The 15,723-nt window shown below is 46.8% G+C and overlaps 1 protein-coding gene across 5 annotated transcripts in view; it reads right to left on the bottom strand.

Annotated features, from left to right (window-relative positions):
- Positions 1-1,900: 1,900 nt before the first annotated feature.
- Positions 1,901-15,723, bottom strand: part of WBP1L (WW domain binding protein 1 like) — a 53,885-nt gene continuing 40,062 nt past the window's right edge. For 4 of the 5 annotated variants that reach the window (XM_045582051.1, XM_036437922.1, XM_036437923.1 and 1 more), the window contains 3 exons: positions 13,885-13,987; positions 3,980-4,141; positions 1,901-2,730 (listed from right to left, as the gene is read on the bottom strand). In XM_045582051.1, the coding sequence (XP_045438007.1) occupies positions 1,982-2,730; positions 3,980-4,141; positions 13,885-13,987 (1,014 nt within the window). In that variant the 3' untranslated portion in view covers positions 1,901-1,981. The remainder of the gene's footprint in view (positions 2,731-3,979; positions 4,142-13,884; positions 13,988-15,723) is intronic. The other variant, XM_036437921.1, reaches the window with a different exon arrangement.

Genomic DNA, 15,723 nt, shown 5'->3' with positions numbered 1-15,723 from the left:
GGTTCAGAGCACGATTCCATTTACAGGGAACAGAACACAGGCCTCCGCATGTCCGCGGAGCAATGTGCAAATTGCAGTGATGGGTAGAGGAAAACCTCTACTTTGAGGACAGTATTTCTGGCAAACACGGGACTGCCGTCGACAATGCTGCTGAATACACCCGAGTACACAGTCAGACAATTGTTCAGTAAACAGTAAATGCGTAAAATAAATTACCTTGAGAGGGCCATATCTGCTCCGAACACGTGATAAATGGGAACAGAATGGCTGCCAGTCAAAGTATATTCACAGGAAAACAGGGTTGGGGGCTCATACACAACACACACGCACGCACACACACACACACACACAGGTTATCCAAAAAGTCATTGTATACGGACTTCACTTTGTTCAACACAGATTTTGGTTTCGTGGATTCCAAACACAGACACTCATTCACCTCACAGCCTTGGATTTGTCTATTTTTGTATATGTCTATATTTTTTCCCTTTCTTATCAAAAGGTCAATGCCTAGTCTAAATGTCATCGTTCAAGAGTGGGGGAAGAACCAAACTCTTCCAATGAACAGGGCAGAGCAGGGAATGTTAGTTTCGGCTGCTTGTTTTCTCCATTCAGATTCTTCCCATCAAAGCTCCACTGGTTATCTGAAGCCAAACTGCAGTGACAAGGATCCCGCGATCCTTCTGGACGGCTCCTCCGGCTCCTCCACCCCCTCCTGGGGCCACTCAGACTCTTTACATAGGCTACGACTGGTTACCCCACTCACAAGGGGAGGGGGGCATGAAAACCACAGATAACCAAGGCAATTTCCCCCCCAAGTGGTTAGTTAAAACAACAACAAACTTATTCAGAATCAAGAGAAAATACTGTGTGAGAACCGGCCTGTAGGGCTGCCCTTGCTAAGCACCACAGCCTCGTTTGTTCAGAGAACAGTGAGACGTACAGGCCCAAAGACTGCATGCTTGGGTTGGGGGCGGGCCCTGGCTACCTGTGGGCACAGACCAAAGGGCAGAGATGCAGAAGGCTGCCCCTCTACCCACCACTGTGGCTCAGGGCTGCCTGTGCACCCACAGAAGGTCCGGAGACAGCCTCCGCCCAAGCCGCTACACAGAACAACTCCTCTGGCTCTTTGAAGGCCAGCTTGAGAAAGAGCCGCAGACTTCCCTTTTCCAGAATAGAATTCTTGCCTGCCCTCTGGTAAAGCTCTTGTTTTCAGCTCGCTTTTGTTCTTTTTCTATTAAAAAAAAAAAAAATACAAAGAGAAGGCAGTATAAAGTTCTCCGCCTGCACCAGTCTGCAGCCAGCCAGAACGTGCTGGGCAGGGATGAAGTGAGGCATCGATCTCATCACCTGGAATTTGGGAATGCAACAAACCCTTACCTACCTACTACCACCAGCAACCCATCAGCCCTCACCCTCCCACAGGACTGGGCCAAGTCCAGCTCTGCAGACACTGGCATCGAGGGATGACAACCCCTGGGTCTCTGCAGGCTTCCTTCACCCAGGGCTGAGACCTGCTGCCTCTCCCGACGGACACAGCAAGGTTCTCTTACACGAATACCAGAGCAAAAATCCACTCCATCACCAAGAGTCACCTCAGGGTGACTTCCTTGGGGACTTCTTAAACACACAGTACCTCCGACCAGGCAGGTAGTGAAATATGACTTGAGAAGGAAAAAAAGGAGATGGGTGGGGAATGAGGAATGAGTCACAGAACCAACTTCTCAGCCCTCCACAATACTGTGCTTCTATGGGGGGCGGGGCATCCACGCCCCAAACTGTACCTGGAGATGTAGGAAAATGCAGAAACAAAGGAGGGGGAAGGGGAGGGAGAAAAGAAGGAAGGAAAAAAAAAGAGGAAAAAAAAAAAAAAAGACCAAGTGGCTGTACCACTTTCTTGGAAAGTCACTTAATGCTTCTCTCGTGGTTCTCCCCTACCCTGGTTGCTTTGCCAAGTTCTCAGATCCGGGCAAGGCCTGCTCTAGCTGGGGGAGCTGCTGCTCTGGGAGTTCGGGGAGTCCTGCTCATTGATGGTGTTCAGCAGCAGGCACGCCGGTGGCCGGGGCAGGTGGGGATGCCCAAGATCTCGGGCCTGCTCGGCGGAGGGCGGGCACAGCCCTTCTTCCTCGTCACCCGGGGGCCGCACGTGGCAGCTGTCGCAGAATTCCAGGGGCCCGTCCAGAGCGTCGTCGATGAGGGCGCTGAACTCTTTGAGGCTGTCGTCGTGGTGGCCCCGGTTGCACACACACACCTCGATGCCCGAGTCCCCCGTGAAGCGGCGATGTCTGCCAGGCGTCTTGTCCCTGCTGTCGGGGAGGGCGCCACCCTGCTCGCAGCTGTAATCTTTCAGCAGCTCCTCCTTACATTCGGAATCCTTGTCCATGAAGGCCCCGGGGGCCAGCTCCCCCAGGTCAGCCACAGAGCCGCTGGGCTCCATTCCAGGGACTTTGGTGGCTGCTGGGTCGGCTGGCATGTCGATGGTGGAGGGCTCAGGGTCAGCGATGATGCTCGGGGGTCTTGTGCTGCTTCTGCTGGACCCTGACAAGGGGCTGCTCTGGGCGCCCTGGGAGCCCCTGGCGGGATCAGCACCTGGGGGGCTGCCGCCTGCAGGGCCGCACTGTGCAGACAGCTGCTGCTGCTGTAGTTGGAAGGCACTGTATGGTGGGGGAGGAGTTGGAGGTCGGTTCACCACTTCCTCATAAGGAGGTAGTAAATAGTTTGGCAAAAACCCTAAAATGGGGAGGCAGGGAGGAGAAGTTATTGCATTGGCAATTGTTCTAGGACAGAGACATTCCGCATTTGTCTCTTCCCACCCCAGCATACCCACCGAATGACAGCTACAGCTCTTGGTTGTGGGCAGGGCAGAGGGCTGTGGGAGTCACCTAAGCTAGCCTCTTGAAACCTGAGAACCCCTAAAGCTGCTTCATAGGCAAAGATTTCTGCCTGTATGGTCTGGAGCGAAGGCAGAGGGTTAGGAAAATGTGGTGGATGGCCAAGAGATCATTTCTGTCTGGAATGGACCTGCTTCACATGCAGGCACGTCTCCTGTTTCACGGTCAGACTGTCCTCCGCTTATGCCCCATTAGGCCTCGGGGTCAGGGACCCTAACTTAGGACTCTGACCACTTTTTTCTTCCCTCACCCTTCCAGATGTATATTATGAAGAGGGCCTTATTCTGGGAGGTTGTAAATCTGTGTTGTCTCTCACTCTTGTGTGGCTGGAGGTGGTCTGGAAAGACAAACCAAACCTCATCTTGACTCAGATCAAGAGGGGATGGCTTACCAGTGAAGGGTGAGGGCCTGTCATCCAAGACTTAGTAAGAACATGCCAGGTGAGTTATCTTTTCCCTGTGCTGAATGCTTTGAGGCACTGATGATCTGATTGTAACTGTTAGCGTTTATTGAGCACTTACTACATGCCAGGCTCTGTATTAAGCACTTAACCCTTCTAGATGTGAAATTTCACATTTGTGATCATTTTTTTCTATAGAACATACTGCAAAATGGCTTTGGACAAGCTGCCTAGCCAGGCCTCCACTGATTGAGAGGGCCTATGTATGGAGGCCCAGAGGTCAGGTGAGTGCCCTTTAGTGAGTCACCGAGTTTCTTGATTCTCAGAAATGTCACCTCCACACACACCTGTCTCTTTCATGGCAGCCTCTGCTCAGCATGATTTAGTAAACTAAATCTCAACTCACATCATCCATCATCCAACTACCTGCCTAAAAAAAATCTGCCAAAGAAGCAGAGAGACCTGGTCAGAACCCAGACAGCGTAGGTGTGGAATGGCCCAGCGCACCCCTAGCAGTGGCTGCTCTGTGCTGATGTGACTGCCCCCTTCTCCTGTACTTTCAAAGCCCTGCTCCGTGCTTGGCAAGGAGGCAAACCCCCGGGGCCCATTGGAGCCCTGGCCACCAATACACACAGTCTGTGTGTCCTGGGCTCCCGAGGGTGGGGTTGGGGGCCTTTGGGGTACGTACTGAAGTAAAATGGCAGCGTTGAGTAATTGTGGGCTTCCCGGTAGGCAATCAGGTTGATTTCATGCTGCCGCTGCTGGGCCTGAAGGCGGTGCTTGGCTCGGCGGTGGTGGCAGACACAGCAGCAGCTCAGGATGATGATGATGGTCCACACCAGCCAGAACCCTGGGGGTGGGAAAGCAAGATAGAGAGGCAGGGACATAGTGAACACCAGCCGGAGGGCAGCTCTCAGCAGTGCCCACCTGGTCAGCGCTGGAACTGTTAGGCCTCACTCAGCGAATTCACATTTAGAACCTGCATTCCATTTTCATAAATATTTGTGCCGAAGTGAAAGACATGTGGGACGGAAGAGGGCAGGATTGTAAGAATGACAGTAAAGGAGGCCACTCAGTCTGGGGGGCCTCCAGGGACCTCGGGGGAAGGGCAGAGTGCCAAGGCAACTCTCCAGCCCACTGGTCCTCCCGTATTTTTGGTTTGATGGGCATTATATATGCTCCCCTTTTAGGACAGTGTACTTTTCCTCTGTTAGGAGACCTCTGAGAGCCCAGCCAGTGTTGCTCAGTGGTTGAGCATCAACCCATGAACCAGGAGGTCACGGTTCAATTCCCTGTCAGGGCACATGCCTGGGTTTTGATCCCCAGTGTGGGGTGTACGGAGAGCAGCCGATCAATGATTCTCTCTCACCATCGATGTTTCTGTCTCTCATCCTCTCTGAAATCAATAAAAACATTTTTTAAAGAGAGATCTCTGAGAACATGCTCTAGCTTCTCTTAGTGTCTATCTTCTCCCATTAGGACAGCTCCAGGCTTACTTTTGCTGCTGATACCAGGCTACTCACCAAAAGCAAAGAGCCTCCCAAAATCGCCACAGCTCAGCTGATTAACTACAAAGGGGCCTGGGAGGGACTGCCTGATAAAGCAATTCTTAGGGTCTTCCTAGTATCATCAAAAGGACTTGGGGCTTTTCTTTACCAGTACCCTCCATAATGTAAGAATCCCTAAAGTTAGAAGTGGAAAATTCTAATTGCCTCAGGTCCATCTCTTCCCTAGGGAGTGCAAATGACTTCCTCAGCTCTTGATATAATCCGGTACAATTCCATCTCCTATCACACAATCCACTCCCACCTCCCTTTGGCCTGCAGCTGCATTAGACTCAGGGCCCTGAGCAGCCTCCCCTCCTTCCACCCTGTCCCAGAGAGGAGCAGAGGAACAGGGGAGAAGGCCCACAGCCCTCTTTTCTCCGGGTGCATTATTTCTTCTCATTTCTTCTCACTTCCCATTTCCCACTGGTTTTTAGTTGCCCCTCTTCAATTTTCAAATGCATACAAAAAAAGCTTCCTAAATTTTTTTTAATTAATGAGCAATTTTGTTTTAAAATATATATACACATGGGGGAACTGGAATGAAAAAAACACACAAAAAAAGTGACCTATCTTTAAGTAGTGAGATTATGACAAATTTTAATTCTCCCCCCCAATTATTTTCTTCTTTCAAATTATAAAAATCAAAACGAAGTAAATGAAAACTTAATATATCTGTGATTAATTTTATTTTTGCAGGTTTTTATTTTTAAAATTAATATATTTTTGGATGGACTTTCAAATTACTCTGGGAATATATTCATAAAATGAAATGACAGGTGTCATTAAAAATTATTCATAGAGCTGAAACCGGTTTGGCTCAGTGGATAGAGCATCGGCCTGTGGACTGAAAGGTCCCGGGTTTGATTCCGGTTAAGGGCACGTACCTTGGTTGCAGGCACATCCCCAGTGGGGGGTGTGCAAGAGGCAGCTGGTAGATATTTCTCTCTCATCGACGTTTCTAACTCTCTATCCCTCTCAATTCCTCTCTGTGTAAAATCAATAAAATATATTTTTTTAAAAAATTATTCATAGATACTGTTTTTTTAAAGATGTTTCTAATCCTAATATATAAAGAGCCAGGGTCCGTAACATCCAAAACAACCAAACACATGACTGAACACCAGGCTGCGTGTGCAGAAGGCTGGGGTGGGTGGGGACTGTCAAGTGGGCTAAACTGCTCACTGACTGCCACTGCCAAGGTGGCTGCGATGCGATTGGTCGGAGGGCTCCTGCCATCACTCCATGATTGTGCCGCTGAGGGAGGCCCAGGTCACCAGCCAGGGTGCTCTGTGACTGCCCCAAAGAGGGAGGCCAGGCTACCCAGCTGGCGGCAGTGGATAGGGCCTCCCTCTGAGGGGTGATCAATCATAGGGCTGAAGGACCGCCCCCCTGCCCCAGTGCATGAATTTCGCGCATTGGGCCTCTAGTATTAAATTAAAAAGCAGATTACAAAACAGTATAAAATATGATCCCAATTTTTGCTTTAAAAAAAGTCTACCTAAACATTTAGGAATGATCAGGAAGTTAATCCCAAGGTTATTCCTGGATATCAGGGCATATTTCTGGTAACAGCTCCTTCATTTTCTGCTTATCTACATTTCCTAATTTTTCTAAGGTGAATGTACTTCTTAGAAATTAAAAAATGGATCTGGCCCTAGTCGATCTGGCTTAGTGGATATAAAGCATCAGCCTGCGGAGTGAAGGGTCTCAGGTTTAATTCCAGTCAAGGGCACAAGCCTGGGGAGGGGGCCATACAGGAGAAAGCCAATCAATGACCCTCATTATTGACGTGTCCATCTATCTCCCCCTCTGATATCAATAAAAACATATTTTAAAAAATTTTATCTGAGGAACAATTTGTAGGTAAACTGTTATTAAATGAGAATAGATTACATTACTGTTCATTTATTGCCTATTCTGAATAACTTCAGATTTTTTTCCATTACAAATGCTACATCTAGTTTTTATCATCTGCTTTATAATTATAAATCTGTTTAGAATCTGTTAAGTATTTCCACATGTACTTCTTGCCAGAATGAGCTAACATCATGTTTTTTTAGGCTTACTCTCCCTACAGACAGACCTATAAATGAATAGAATCCTGATTTTTTTATTTTTTTTTCCTGTTTGTACCAAAACACACTATTCTAAAAGATCCCACTGACATTTAGGGTGTGGCCTCTGGCAACAGCTCTTTCCGTTCCCCAGTTGTGTCCCCACTAAATCTCCCCACAGAGCCAGCCTTACAGGGTGATGGCAAGGCAGCACAGCCGCCAGGCTCTGGCAAGCTGTGTGGCACCTAACTGCTTGTGGTACATGTTCAATGGAACTTTCTGCACGGCCCTGGCAAGAGAACAGGCGGAGGGCAATGGGCGGAGGAATTTTCCCCCATTTCCCCAATAGCAGACAGAAAAACCTCATTCCCAACCAGAGAACATAAACTTAATTTGAACTCAGAAGTCTTCTTTCCCTTCCCAGATTCACTACTGACATTTGCTTATTCAACTTACATTTCTCTCCTGTTGCTGGATGACTGAAGACTAGACAGACACTGTTAGCGGAGCCCGGAGGATGTGTTGAGGCCAGAAAGGAGCTCTGAAGAGAACTGGCTACCTGCTGCCATCCTATAACATCGCCTCCAGGTCGATCTAGTTACCTCCAGCCTCTTAGGCGGGACTGCATTGGAGAAAGGCTCCACAAATAAGCACAGTGCATTCTGCTGAAGAGCCTGACTACCAATGTATTTAAAAATCACAAAGACTCTGGGCTGAACTCTCTATATTATCTACATTTCTCTTATTTTCCAGCATAACCTTCATATTTCTGTGTTACTTGATAATTTATAAAATACATTCTTCCATTAGATCAGGGGTGGGGAACCTTTTTCCTGCCAAGGGCCATTTGGGTATTTATTACATCATTCGTGGGCCATACAAAATTATCAACTTAGAAATTAGCCTGCTGTATTTGGTCATTTAATTAACTCACCGCTAATGCCGTGGCAGGGCCAACCCAGATGGTTTCGTGGGCCTTACATGGCCCTGGGGCTGGACATTCCCTTCCCCTGCATTAGTGAATCAACATTTAACTCTATTATTTTTTACTTCTAGTCATTTTTTGTAGTTTCTTACCAAAAGGTAAAACAATTTTTAACATTCATGCCACAAAATTCATGATCTAAGGCAGTAGTTCTCAGCTTTTAAACATGCTTAAACACACACACACACAAAACAAAAACAAAAAACATTGCTTTTAATAGGAAAAATCTCCTGCATTGGTTTTCACACTGGCCAGATATTTCTGGTTTCCCCTGCTCTTGGCACATGGGTAGGTTGAACTTCTTGGTCCCTTTCTGATTGAATGAGGCACTGGGACTGGCTTTAACTAATGAATTCGTATTAGAAATGACACATCTTTTAGAGGCCAGGATACTTCTTGCTGACGTGAGACTCTCCAAGAGTTTTCCTTCTGCCATGGCAATTGGCAACATTCAAGAAAGTGACTTTAGGGTCTGTCTGGTCCTAGAGGATGATGAAGTGAGCACAAAGCTCCCAACCAATCTGCGACACACACATACTATAGTGTGAGAAGTAAACCTGTTGTTTTAACCCGCTAGGAGTTTGAACTTGTTTGTTACTGCAGCATAACCTAGACTGACCGATGCAATGAATTTATAGGCTTTTCAGGTGAGAGAGAGTATTTAGCCAGTTAACTGCCACACATCCATAACAGAAACCATCCCCACTGTGTCTATAGACATTTATGGCTTACAAAGGGTTAAAGGGTCCAGCAGATCCTCCTCTCCCCCACCCCATTGATTTTTAGAGAGAGTGAAAAGGAGACGGAGAGACACACAGAGAGAAAAACATCAATGTGAGACAGATACATCGACTGGTTGCCTCCTGCATGTACCATGAGCTAAGGATTGAGCCTACAACTAAAGTATGTGCCTGACTGGAATCAAACCTGAGCCCCTTCAGTTTGCAGGCCGATACTCTATCCACTGAGCCAAACAAGCTAGGGCAGACTAATCAGATTCATAAGCAGATCCTTGATCCAGAAAAAGGCTGCGATCCACTGAACTATAAATATAAAAGAAAAAGAGGGCCTTTAAAAAAAAAAAAAAAGGAAAAATTAAGCAAGTCAAGGGGACTGGGGAAAGAAAAGGACAACTGGATTACTGTGTGAATGAAAACTATGGGAAAACTAAAGTGGGGAGCAAAATGAGTCTAGTGGTACGTGTGATGACATAGTATTATTATAGTAAAGGTCCAGAAAAGACCTCGAATGAGCTGATCCCACTTAATGGAAGGCAGAAGGCATCCATTTAATGGAAGGTGGAAGGCATTCTTGTCTGACCCTCACAAAACGGATCCTCCTGGGAGCCGTTCTAGTCAAAGCAGTGTCCTATCAACTTTCAAGGGGGAATATCCAGACTAATTCTTAATGGAGTTGTGCCAACTTTTGATCTCTTTGCTAGATTTCACAAACAAGGAAGAGCTTAAGAAAGGAAAACTTAATGAAAGTGACACAGTGAAAGACACATACCTACCCAGTGATTAAATCCCTCAATGACGACTTTGAAACCTGTGACCTCATGGTAGGGGGCATATGTCATGCTAAGCAAAATGGAAACATGCTTTTAAAAACAATCAGAGTCCAATGTTCGCACAGAGTCACGTGCCCCAGAGTTCACAATAAACTTGAGAAAACACCACTCCCCAAATGGCAGGAAATTCCTCCTTAGAAGCCACAGCATACTGGAAATTAGCTCTCCTCTTTCGGGATGGTACGTGACCCCCTGCGCTCCTTACACCTCTCAGAAGGAGCTCCTGCCACTACCACTGGGAAAAGGCCTGAATTTGGGAAATGACTTCAGCGGACTTGCAACTTGATCTCAAAGACTGGACAAGTTTCCTATAAGCATGACTGCAAACAGAAAAGAGGCAGACAACCGGGGTACAAATCCCAGCGCACAAAGCCATTTCCTAGCTTTGTGGCCGATCATTTTTTTACTTCCCTCATCTGTAATATGGGGAGAATGATGCTCTCTAACGACTTGGTCACTGTGAGGAAAATTAGCTAATATATGCAGAGTATTCAGAACCATGGTATCAACTTAAATTCCCCAGTTTATTATTACTCCTGTTGTTGTTACAGGCAAGGTTTTAAATTTCTCTTTTAATCCATAATCTGCTTGTAGGTTCTATTCTTGTCTAAATCCATTGGAAAACCAACCCATCTACACTGATCAGCCTGCCCTTGTTCTGAAGCCTGGAGAGCTAGGGAACTGGGGTCCAGTCAGGGCCTCGAGAAGGCCCCAGCTCCTTGGCTCAGCAGGGCAAATGCCCTAGGCCTTCCTTAAGAGCAGCTCAGCAATAAGTATCTTAAGAGAAACTAAAAATTAAGAAAAAGGCTAAAATGTGAAAAGATGTGCAGCATTAACTGAATTTGCTAATAATCTGTCTGATGTCATCTCAGGAAAATTCCCCTGTGCCTCATGAAAGCCCCAACCAGGGAAAATTGATGCCTGATTGAAGTTCCCCAAAATTATAGTAGGAGCAAAAATTCCTCTGACCGCTCCCTAGAAAGTGGAGCCGGGTGAATGGAAAGAGCCCAGAGATGAAAATTGGGAGGTCCAGGTTCAGGCTGTTTGGCCGTGAGTATGTTCCTGGCCTCCCCGGGTCTCATTTTGTTGTTGTTGTTGTTGGTTTGGTTTGGTTTTGTTGCATCTTTAGGTGGAAAGTAAATATGCACATTCGAGACCCTCCAGGACCTGGGCCCATCACCCTCCATCCTGGCACTTGGCATTTGGACGGCTGTGGAGTGAGGAGCACTGACTTTATTACTCAGCTGCATACCCCTGGTCCAGAGACACAGGACGAAGGTGAAAGGAGACGATGTGCATGAGGAACCAGCTTAGTGCCTGGCACTAGGAGAGTTCTATGCACATTAGCACCCAATGTTATCGCCGTTTCTTCCCAGTGGAGCCGCAGGGGAAAGATTAACAATGTGATCCATACTCTGTTCTTTCTCACTGGGCCTCGGCCTATGGTGTTCCTCTGCCTGGAAAATCATTCTAACCTTGACCATGTGTTTAAATCTACCCACCTTTTAAGTCCAACTTCAAATGCTGCTTCTTCCACCCAGCCTGCCTAACTCCTATCCAGCCAAAGCAAACTTTCCTTTGGACATTCACAGCAGTTCTGGCAAATACATTCCACCCTCTGCTGTGTGTTACTGCAGGGCATTCTTGAAGGCAAGGATTCTATCTGCCCACATTTTCCAACACAGAAGAGGCCAGAGCATTCAGGAGGAACTTGTTAGAATTGCAAATTCTCAGGTCGGCCTCAGACCTATTGAATCAAAATATCCGGGAGTAGGGCCCAGAAAACTGTGCTTTAATGAGTCCTCCAGGAAATTCAGATGCTTGCCAAAGTTCAAGAACCACTGAAATAAGGGTTTGCTGAACGAATACATGATTGAATGATGAGTTAAAGTGCAAGTGTGTGTGTGGGTGTGTGTCTACGCACGCACGCACATATGTGTGTGTGACAGTCCTCAGCACACAGGAAAATTCAGCTCAACAGAAATAAAAGGGTTGGTGCAAATGGCATTTTCCCCCTAGAAGCCTTCTGCAAAGGATTTCCTGGCTGATATTTTCTTCCTTCCAAAGTAAAGAGACAAAAAGAATAACCCAAAGCCCATTACTTGCACATTGTAGGCAAAGTTTAGAGGCAATTAGAGGGAGTAGGTTTCAAGGCCACAGAAAGTACAGTTTTGATGAGAACTAAAACGGCACATTCCAACACTCAACCCTCTCTCCATACACATCAGATGACGGTCAAGACCCTAATGAGGAGGAAAACCAAACGATTCTCAGGGGGGTGGGGCACTCTCTGGGCATCTCTTACCAAGAAGCCATTCTGAGCACAGGTGAGAGGAAAGTTCTGCTTTTACAGTCTCCATGCCTGAAGAACTTAGAAAGCATGAACCAACTGGAATAATGGTTTTCTCCTCGTTCAGATTCTGGTTTCTATCTGGCCTCCCCTTTCCCAGCTGACCATAACTGGAGAGAGAACTGGCCACTCGTGCAGCTCTTCCTCCGGCTTTTTCAAGCCTCCCTGCCATCTGGGTCTCCCTGTCCCGCCACCCCGCCACCCCACTACCCTGCCCTGGCTTCGGTGACCCGATTCTGGTGGCTACGGAGCCTGCTTTGCCAGCAGCCCAGGAGGCTCTGTCAGTCTGAGATGGGGCCATCAACTTCAGCCCTTTCCGCAATGACGGGCCTGGGCCAGGCCCCAGAAAAACAAACTGTCAGCTTTGTGGCTTTCTGGCAGCCTGGCTTCGACTTTTGTTTTAACAAGGGGTGGGAGGGAGAATTTGAACCCTGTGGTTATCTGCATTTGAAAACATTTAAACAGAGTCTGTCCACCTGCTTGGCACTTTGTGTTCTCCAGTAAGTCCTTCAGCCCCACCCCTTCTAAAATAGCGACAATAATTCTGAGCCTCCTTGGTGGCTGTTTATATATTGATATGTGGGAGGACTGCGGGAAAGGGGAATATCCTGAAATCTGTCTTCTCCTTGGGGGAGGAGTCTACACTTGACCCCCACCTGGGATTCCTCAGAAAGGTTCTCAGTCTCAAAGGGGAGGTACCAGGGTGAAAAGAGGTCCTGTTTTGTAAAAACCACTCCCACTGGCTACAAGATCCTTTTGCTTTTGGAGGGAGTCTTCCCGGCCAAGAGTCTGATTTCCTCTCCATTCCAGATCATAGCCCTTCTAGCTGCTTTCTGACATATCACTGATGTAGGGGGAATAGGAACTCAAAAAGAAGAGAGGGAACAGGGACAGGGGTGCTGGTGGCAATAAGGGAATGGTTTGACAAACAAGTCCAAAGTTCATTTCCAAGTGGAGGGAGCTAGGGGTGCTTAGAATTATCTGGAGAAACTGCCTATCATTTCCTCTCTCAGCAGACAGTTGTGAGAACCACTGCAGTGATGGCCACCTGCCCTAAGGACTCTCCCACCCTCCCATTCTTCCTCGAGCATCTGATAGTGTCTTGTCTGAGTACTCCGAAGATCAGAGTACAAAGTGAGTTAGTGAACAGTATCCCCACCCTTGGGCATCTCTGGAAGGTACAAGCGGTCCTGGCTTCAACCAAACCAGTGGCAAGACAAGGACTGTCTGTCTCCACAGGGCAACGAGCTGACGGTAACAGGTTGGTGCATTGGAAAAGCCTCCAGACACTTCAGCTTGAGAGCACGGGGCTCCCTCTCTCCAGGAGGGCTCTGCAGGCAGGAGCTACAGAAAGATTATCCCTTTGAGAGGGACCTCAGGAACAGAAGCAGCTCCTTGATGCTCCATGGGGAGTTCCAGAATCTTGTAGTTTTGTTTTTTAATTGATTTCAGAGAGAGGAAGGGAGAAGGAGATAGAAACATCAATGATGAGAGAGAATCCTCCTGACATGACCCCTACTGAGGATCAAACCCGTAAACGGGCATGTGCCCTAACGGGGAACCAAACTCCTGGTTCATAGGTCAACACTCACTGGCCACACTGGCCAGAAACCTTGTGGTTCTTATTTAAAAAATAAATTAAAAAATGGACTTACAGCCATTCCCAGAGCCCAGCTTGGCATTCACAGCAGCTTAGCTGCTGAAACCTCTCTTCACAAAGAGGGCAAGCTTAGGAGCCTGGGATGCCCATGGAAAGGCCCAAGGTTATCACTGCTCGGCACACACTGAAATGAGCATCAGAGAGAACCCAGGCAGGAGTTTCTGCAGCAGACCTGGCAATCACAGCCCCTGAAGAAGGCCCAGACCATATTCTTCAGTCTCTAGCACCCAATGTCTAAAGAACATCAGAGCCCTCCTCCATTACAGAGGAGGAATCACTTACGGAACCAGGAAACTGATTCTACTTGCCAACACTGCTCCCAAGAGAATGAGAAAAAGGCTGACCAGTCCCCAGTTTTCCAATGACAATGAGCAGAGGCAGTAACCAGCACCCCGGGGCTCCAAGAAAGCTCCAGGCAAGAACTTACACCAGAGTTCATAGTAGTAGTTGCAGCACTGAGACTGTCCACAGCAGTGTCCTGTGTCACAGATGTAGCTCTGATTGTTGGTACCCACACAGGTTTCCTTATCCTAAAATAAATAAATAAATAAATAAATAAATAAATAAATAAAGCAAGCAAATAAAATTTAGCATATTAAATTACTTCTCATCCCCCCTCTTTCTGGTCATCTGCTCACTCTCCACCAAAATGGATTGTATTAATATTTATTCCGTTAAGAAAAAAATATTAGCCGGGACCGGTTTGGCTCAATGGATAGAGCATCGGCTTGGGGACTGAAGGGTCCCGGGTTTGATTCCGGTCAAGGGCATGTACCTTGGTTGCGGGCATATCCCCAGTAGGGGGTGTGCAAGAGGCAGCTGATCGATGACTCTCATCGATGTTTCTAACTCTCTAACTCTCCCTTCTTCTCTGTACAAAATCAATAAAATATATTTAAAAAAGAAAAAAGAAAAAAAAAAGAAAAAATATTAGAGAGAACAGCAAATTTAAGGGGGGAGGGGAAATGGTTTATTAAAGGGAGAAGAGGCCCTGGGCCAGGAAGCTCAGTTGGATGGAGCATTGCCTCAATGTGCTAAGGTTGTGGGTTTGATCCCCAGTCAGGGGATATATAAGTGTCCACCAATGAATGCTTAAATAAGTGGAATGGCACATCAATGTTTCTCTCCTTCCTCTCTCTCTCTCTCCCCCCCCCCCCAATCAATTATTTTTTTAAGGTCCACATTAAAAAAAAGGGGGGGGGGGAGGATTCAGCACACACAGCTGACTGGTAAAGAGCAGAATTCTTCTCAGACAGGAAAGGGTTATGTCATTTTCTTTATATCCAAGCAGAAACACTGTATATTCCAGTGTTATTTCAACTCAGCTGGTAGCAAGGTGATGATTCTCCTGTAATTAGCAGTGGTTTTAAATAAAACCAGCTTTTCTGTGAAAGTTCCTGGAATAATTAATACAGTATGGATTCTAAGATTAGGATTAGCATCTAGTCAGGCATTCCATCCTCCCTTCAAAACACAAGATCTCCAAGGTTAATTACACTGTGATTTAAACAAAGGCTAAAAAACCAGCTACTAAATTCTTCACTTTTCAGAGGTGGCCTGCACAAGTGACCTAGTCCAAATTCAATTTGCTAGATCATTTTTAGCATATTGAATGATCTCTTAGTAATCTTGACCGGATACAGGATTCATATTGTCCCTTCTCTGGGACAGCTACAGAAAAGGTACTGCTGGGTAACCATCTAGCCGTTTTTTGCCAAATTCTATTCACAGCACTGGGGAATGGAAATGGAGGTGAAAAAGATTTTTTACACTTCACACTTTAAATATGAAATACCCCACCAGCCAACCTGAACTTCAACCCAAAATATTCTCTGGACCACAATGTATATGATGAGACCTGTAAATCAATCACTTGCTCTATCTGGCTTTCAACATTTCTTTATTCTAAAGAAGTGACACGTGGATTTACTGAACACTGTTTTGTGCTAAGCACTGAGCTCGGTAAGAGGACTATGCAACGATAAATAAAGAAGACATTGTTCCTATCCTCAAAAAGCTCAGAGTTAAGAAGGGAAAAAACCCTACTCAGCAAAGAAACTCAAACCACAGTATTGTATTTGCTGGTACTCAGGCTGACCCTGCCCACAGCACACATCCGGGAAGAGGCCTGCCAGTGGAAACCTAAGTCACATGGTCGGTTCATGCTCTCTGCACCTGGCTTTCCTAGTCTATCTACTTGGCCGAGGGTATAAACAAAGCATGCCAGTGACTCTCTACAGGGACAGGGGCCAGAGAGCAACAATAC

This window comes from Pipistrellus kuhlii, unplaced genomic scaffold, assembly GCF_014108245.1.
Source record: "Pipistrellus kuhlii isolate mPipKuh1 unplaced genomic scaffold, mPipKuh1.p scaffold_m20_p_15, whole genome shotgun sequence".
In the NCBI taxonomy this organism is placed as follows: domain Eukaryota; kingdom Metazoa; phylum Chordata; class Mammalia; order Chiroptera; family Vespertilionidae; genus Pipistrellus; species Pipistrellus kuhlii.
This window is presented reverse-complemented; position numbering and strand designations above follow the sequence as displayed.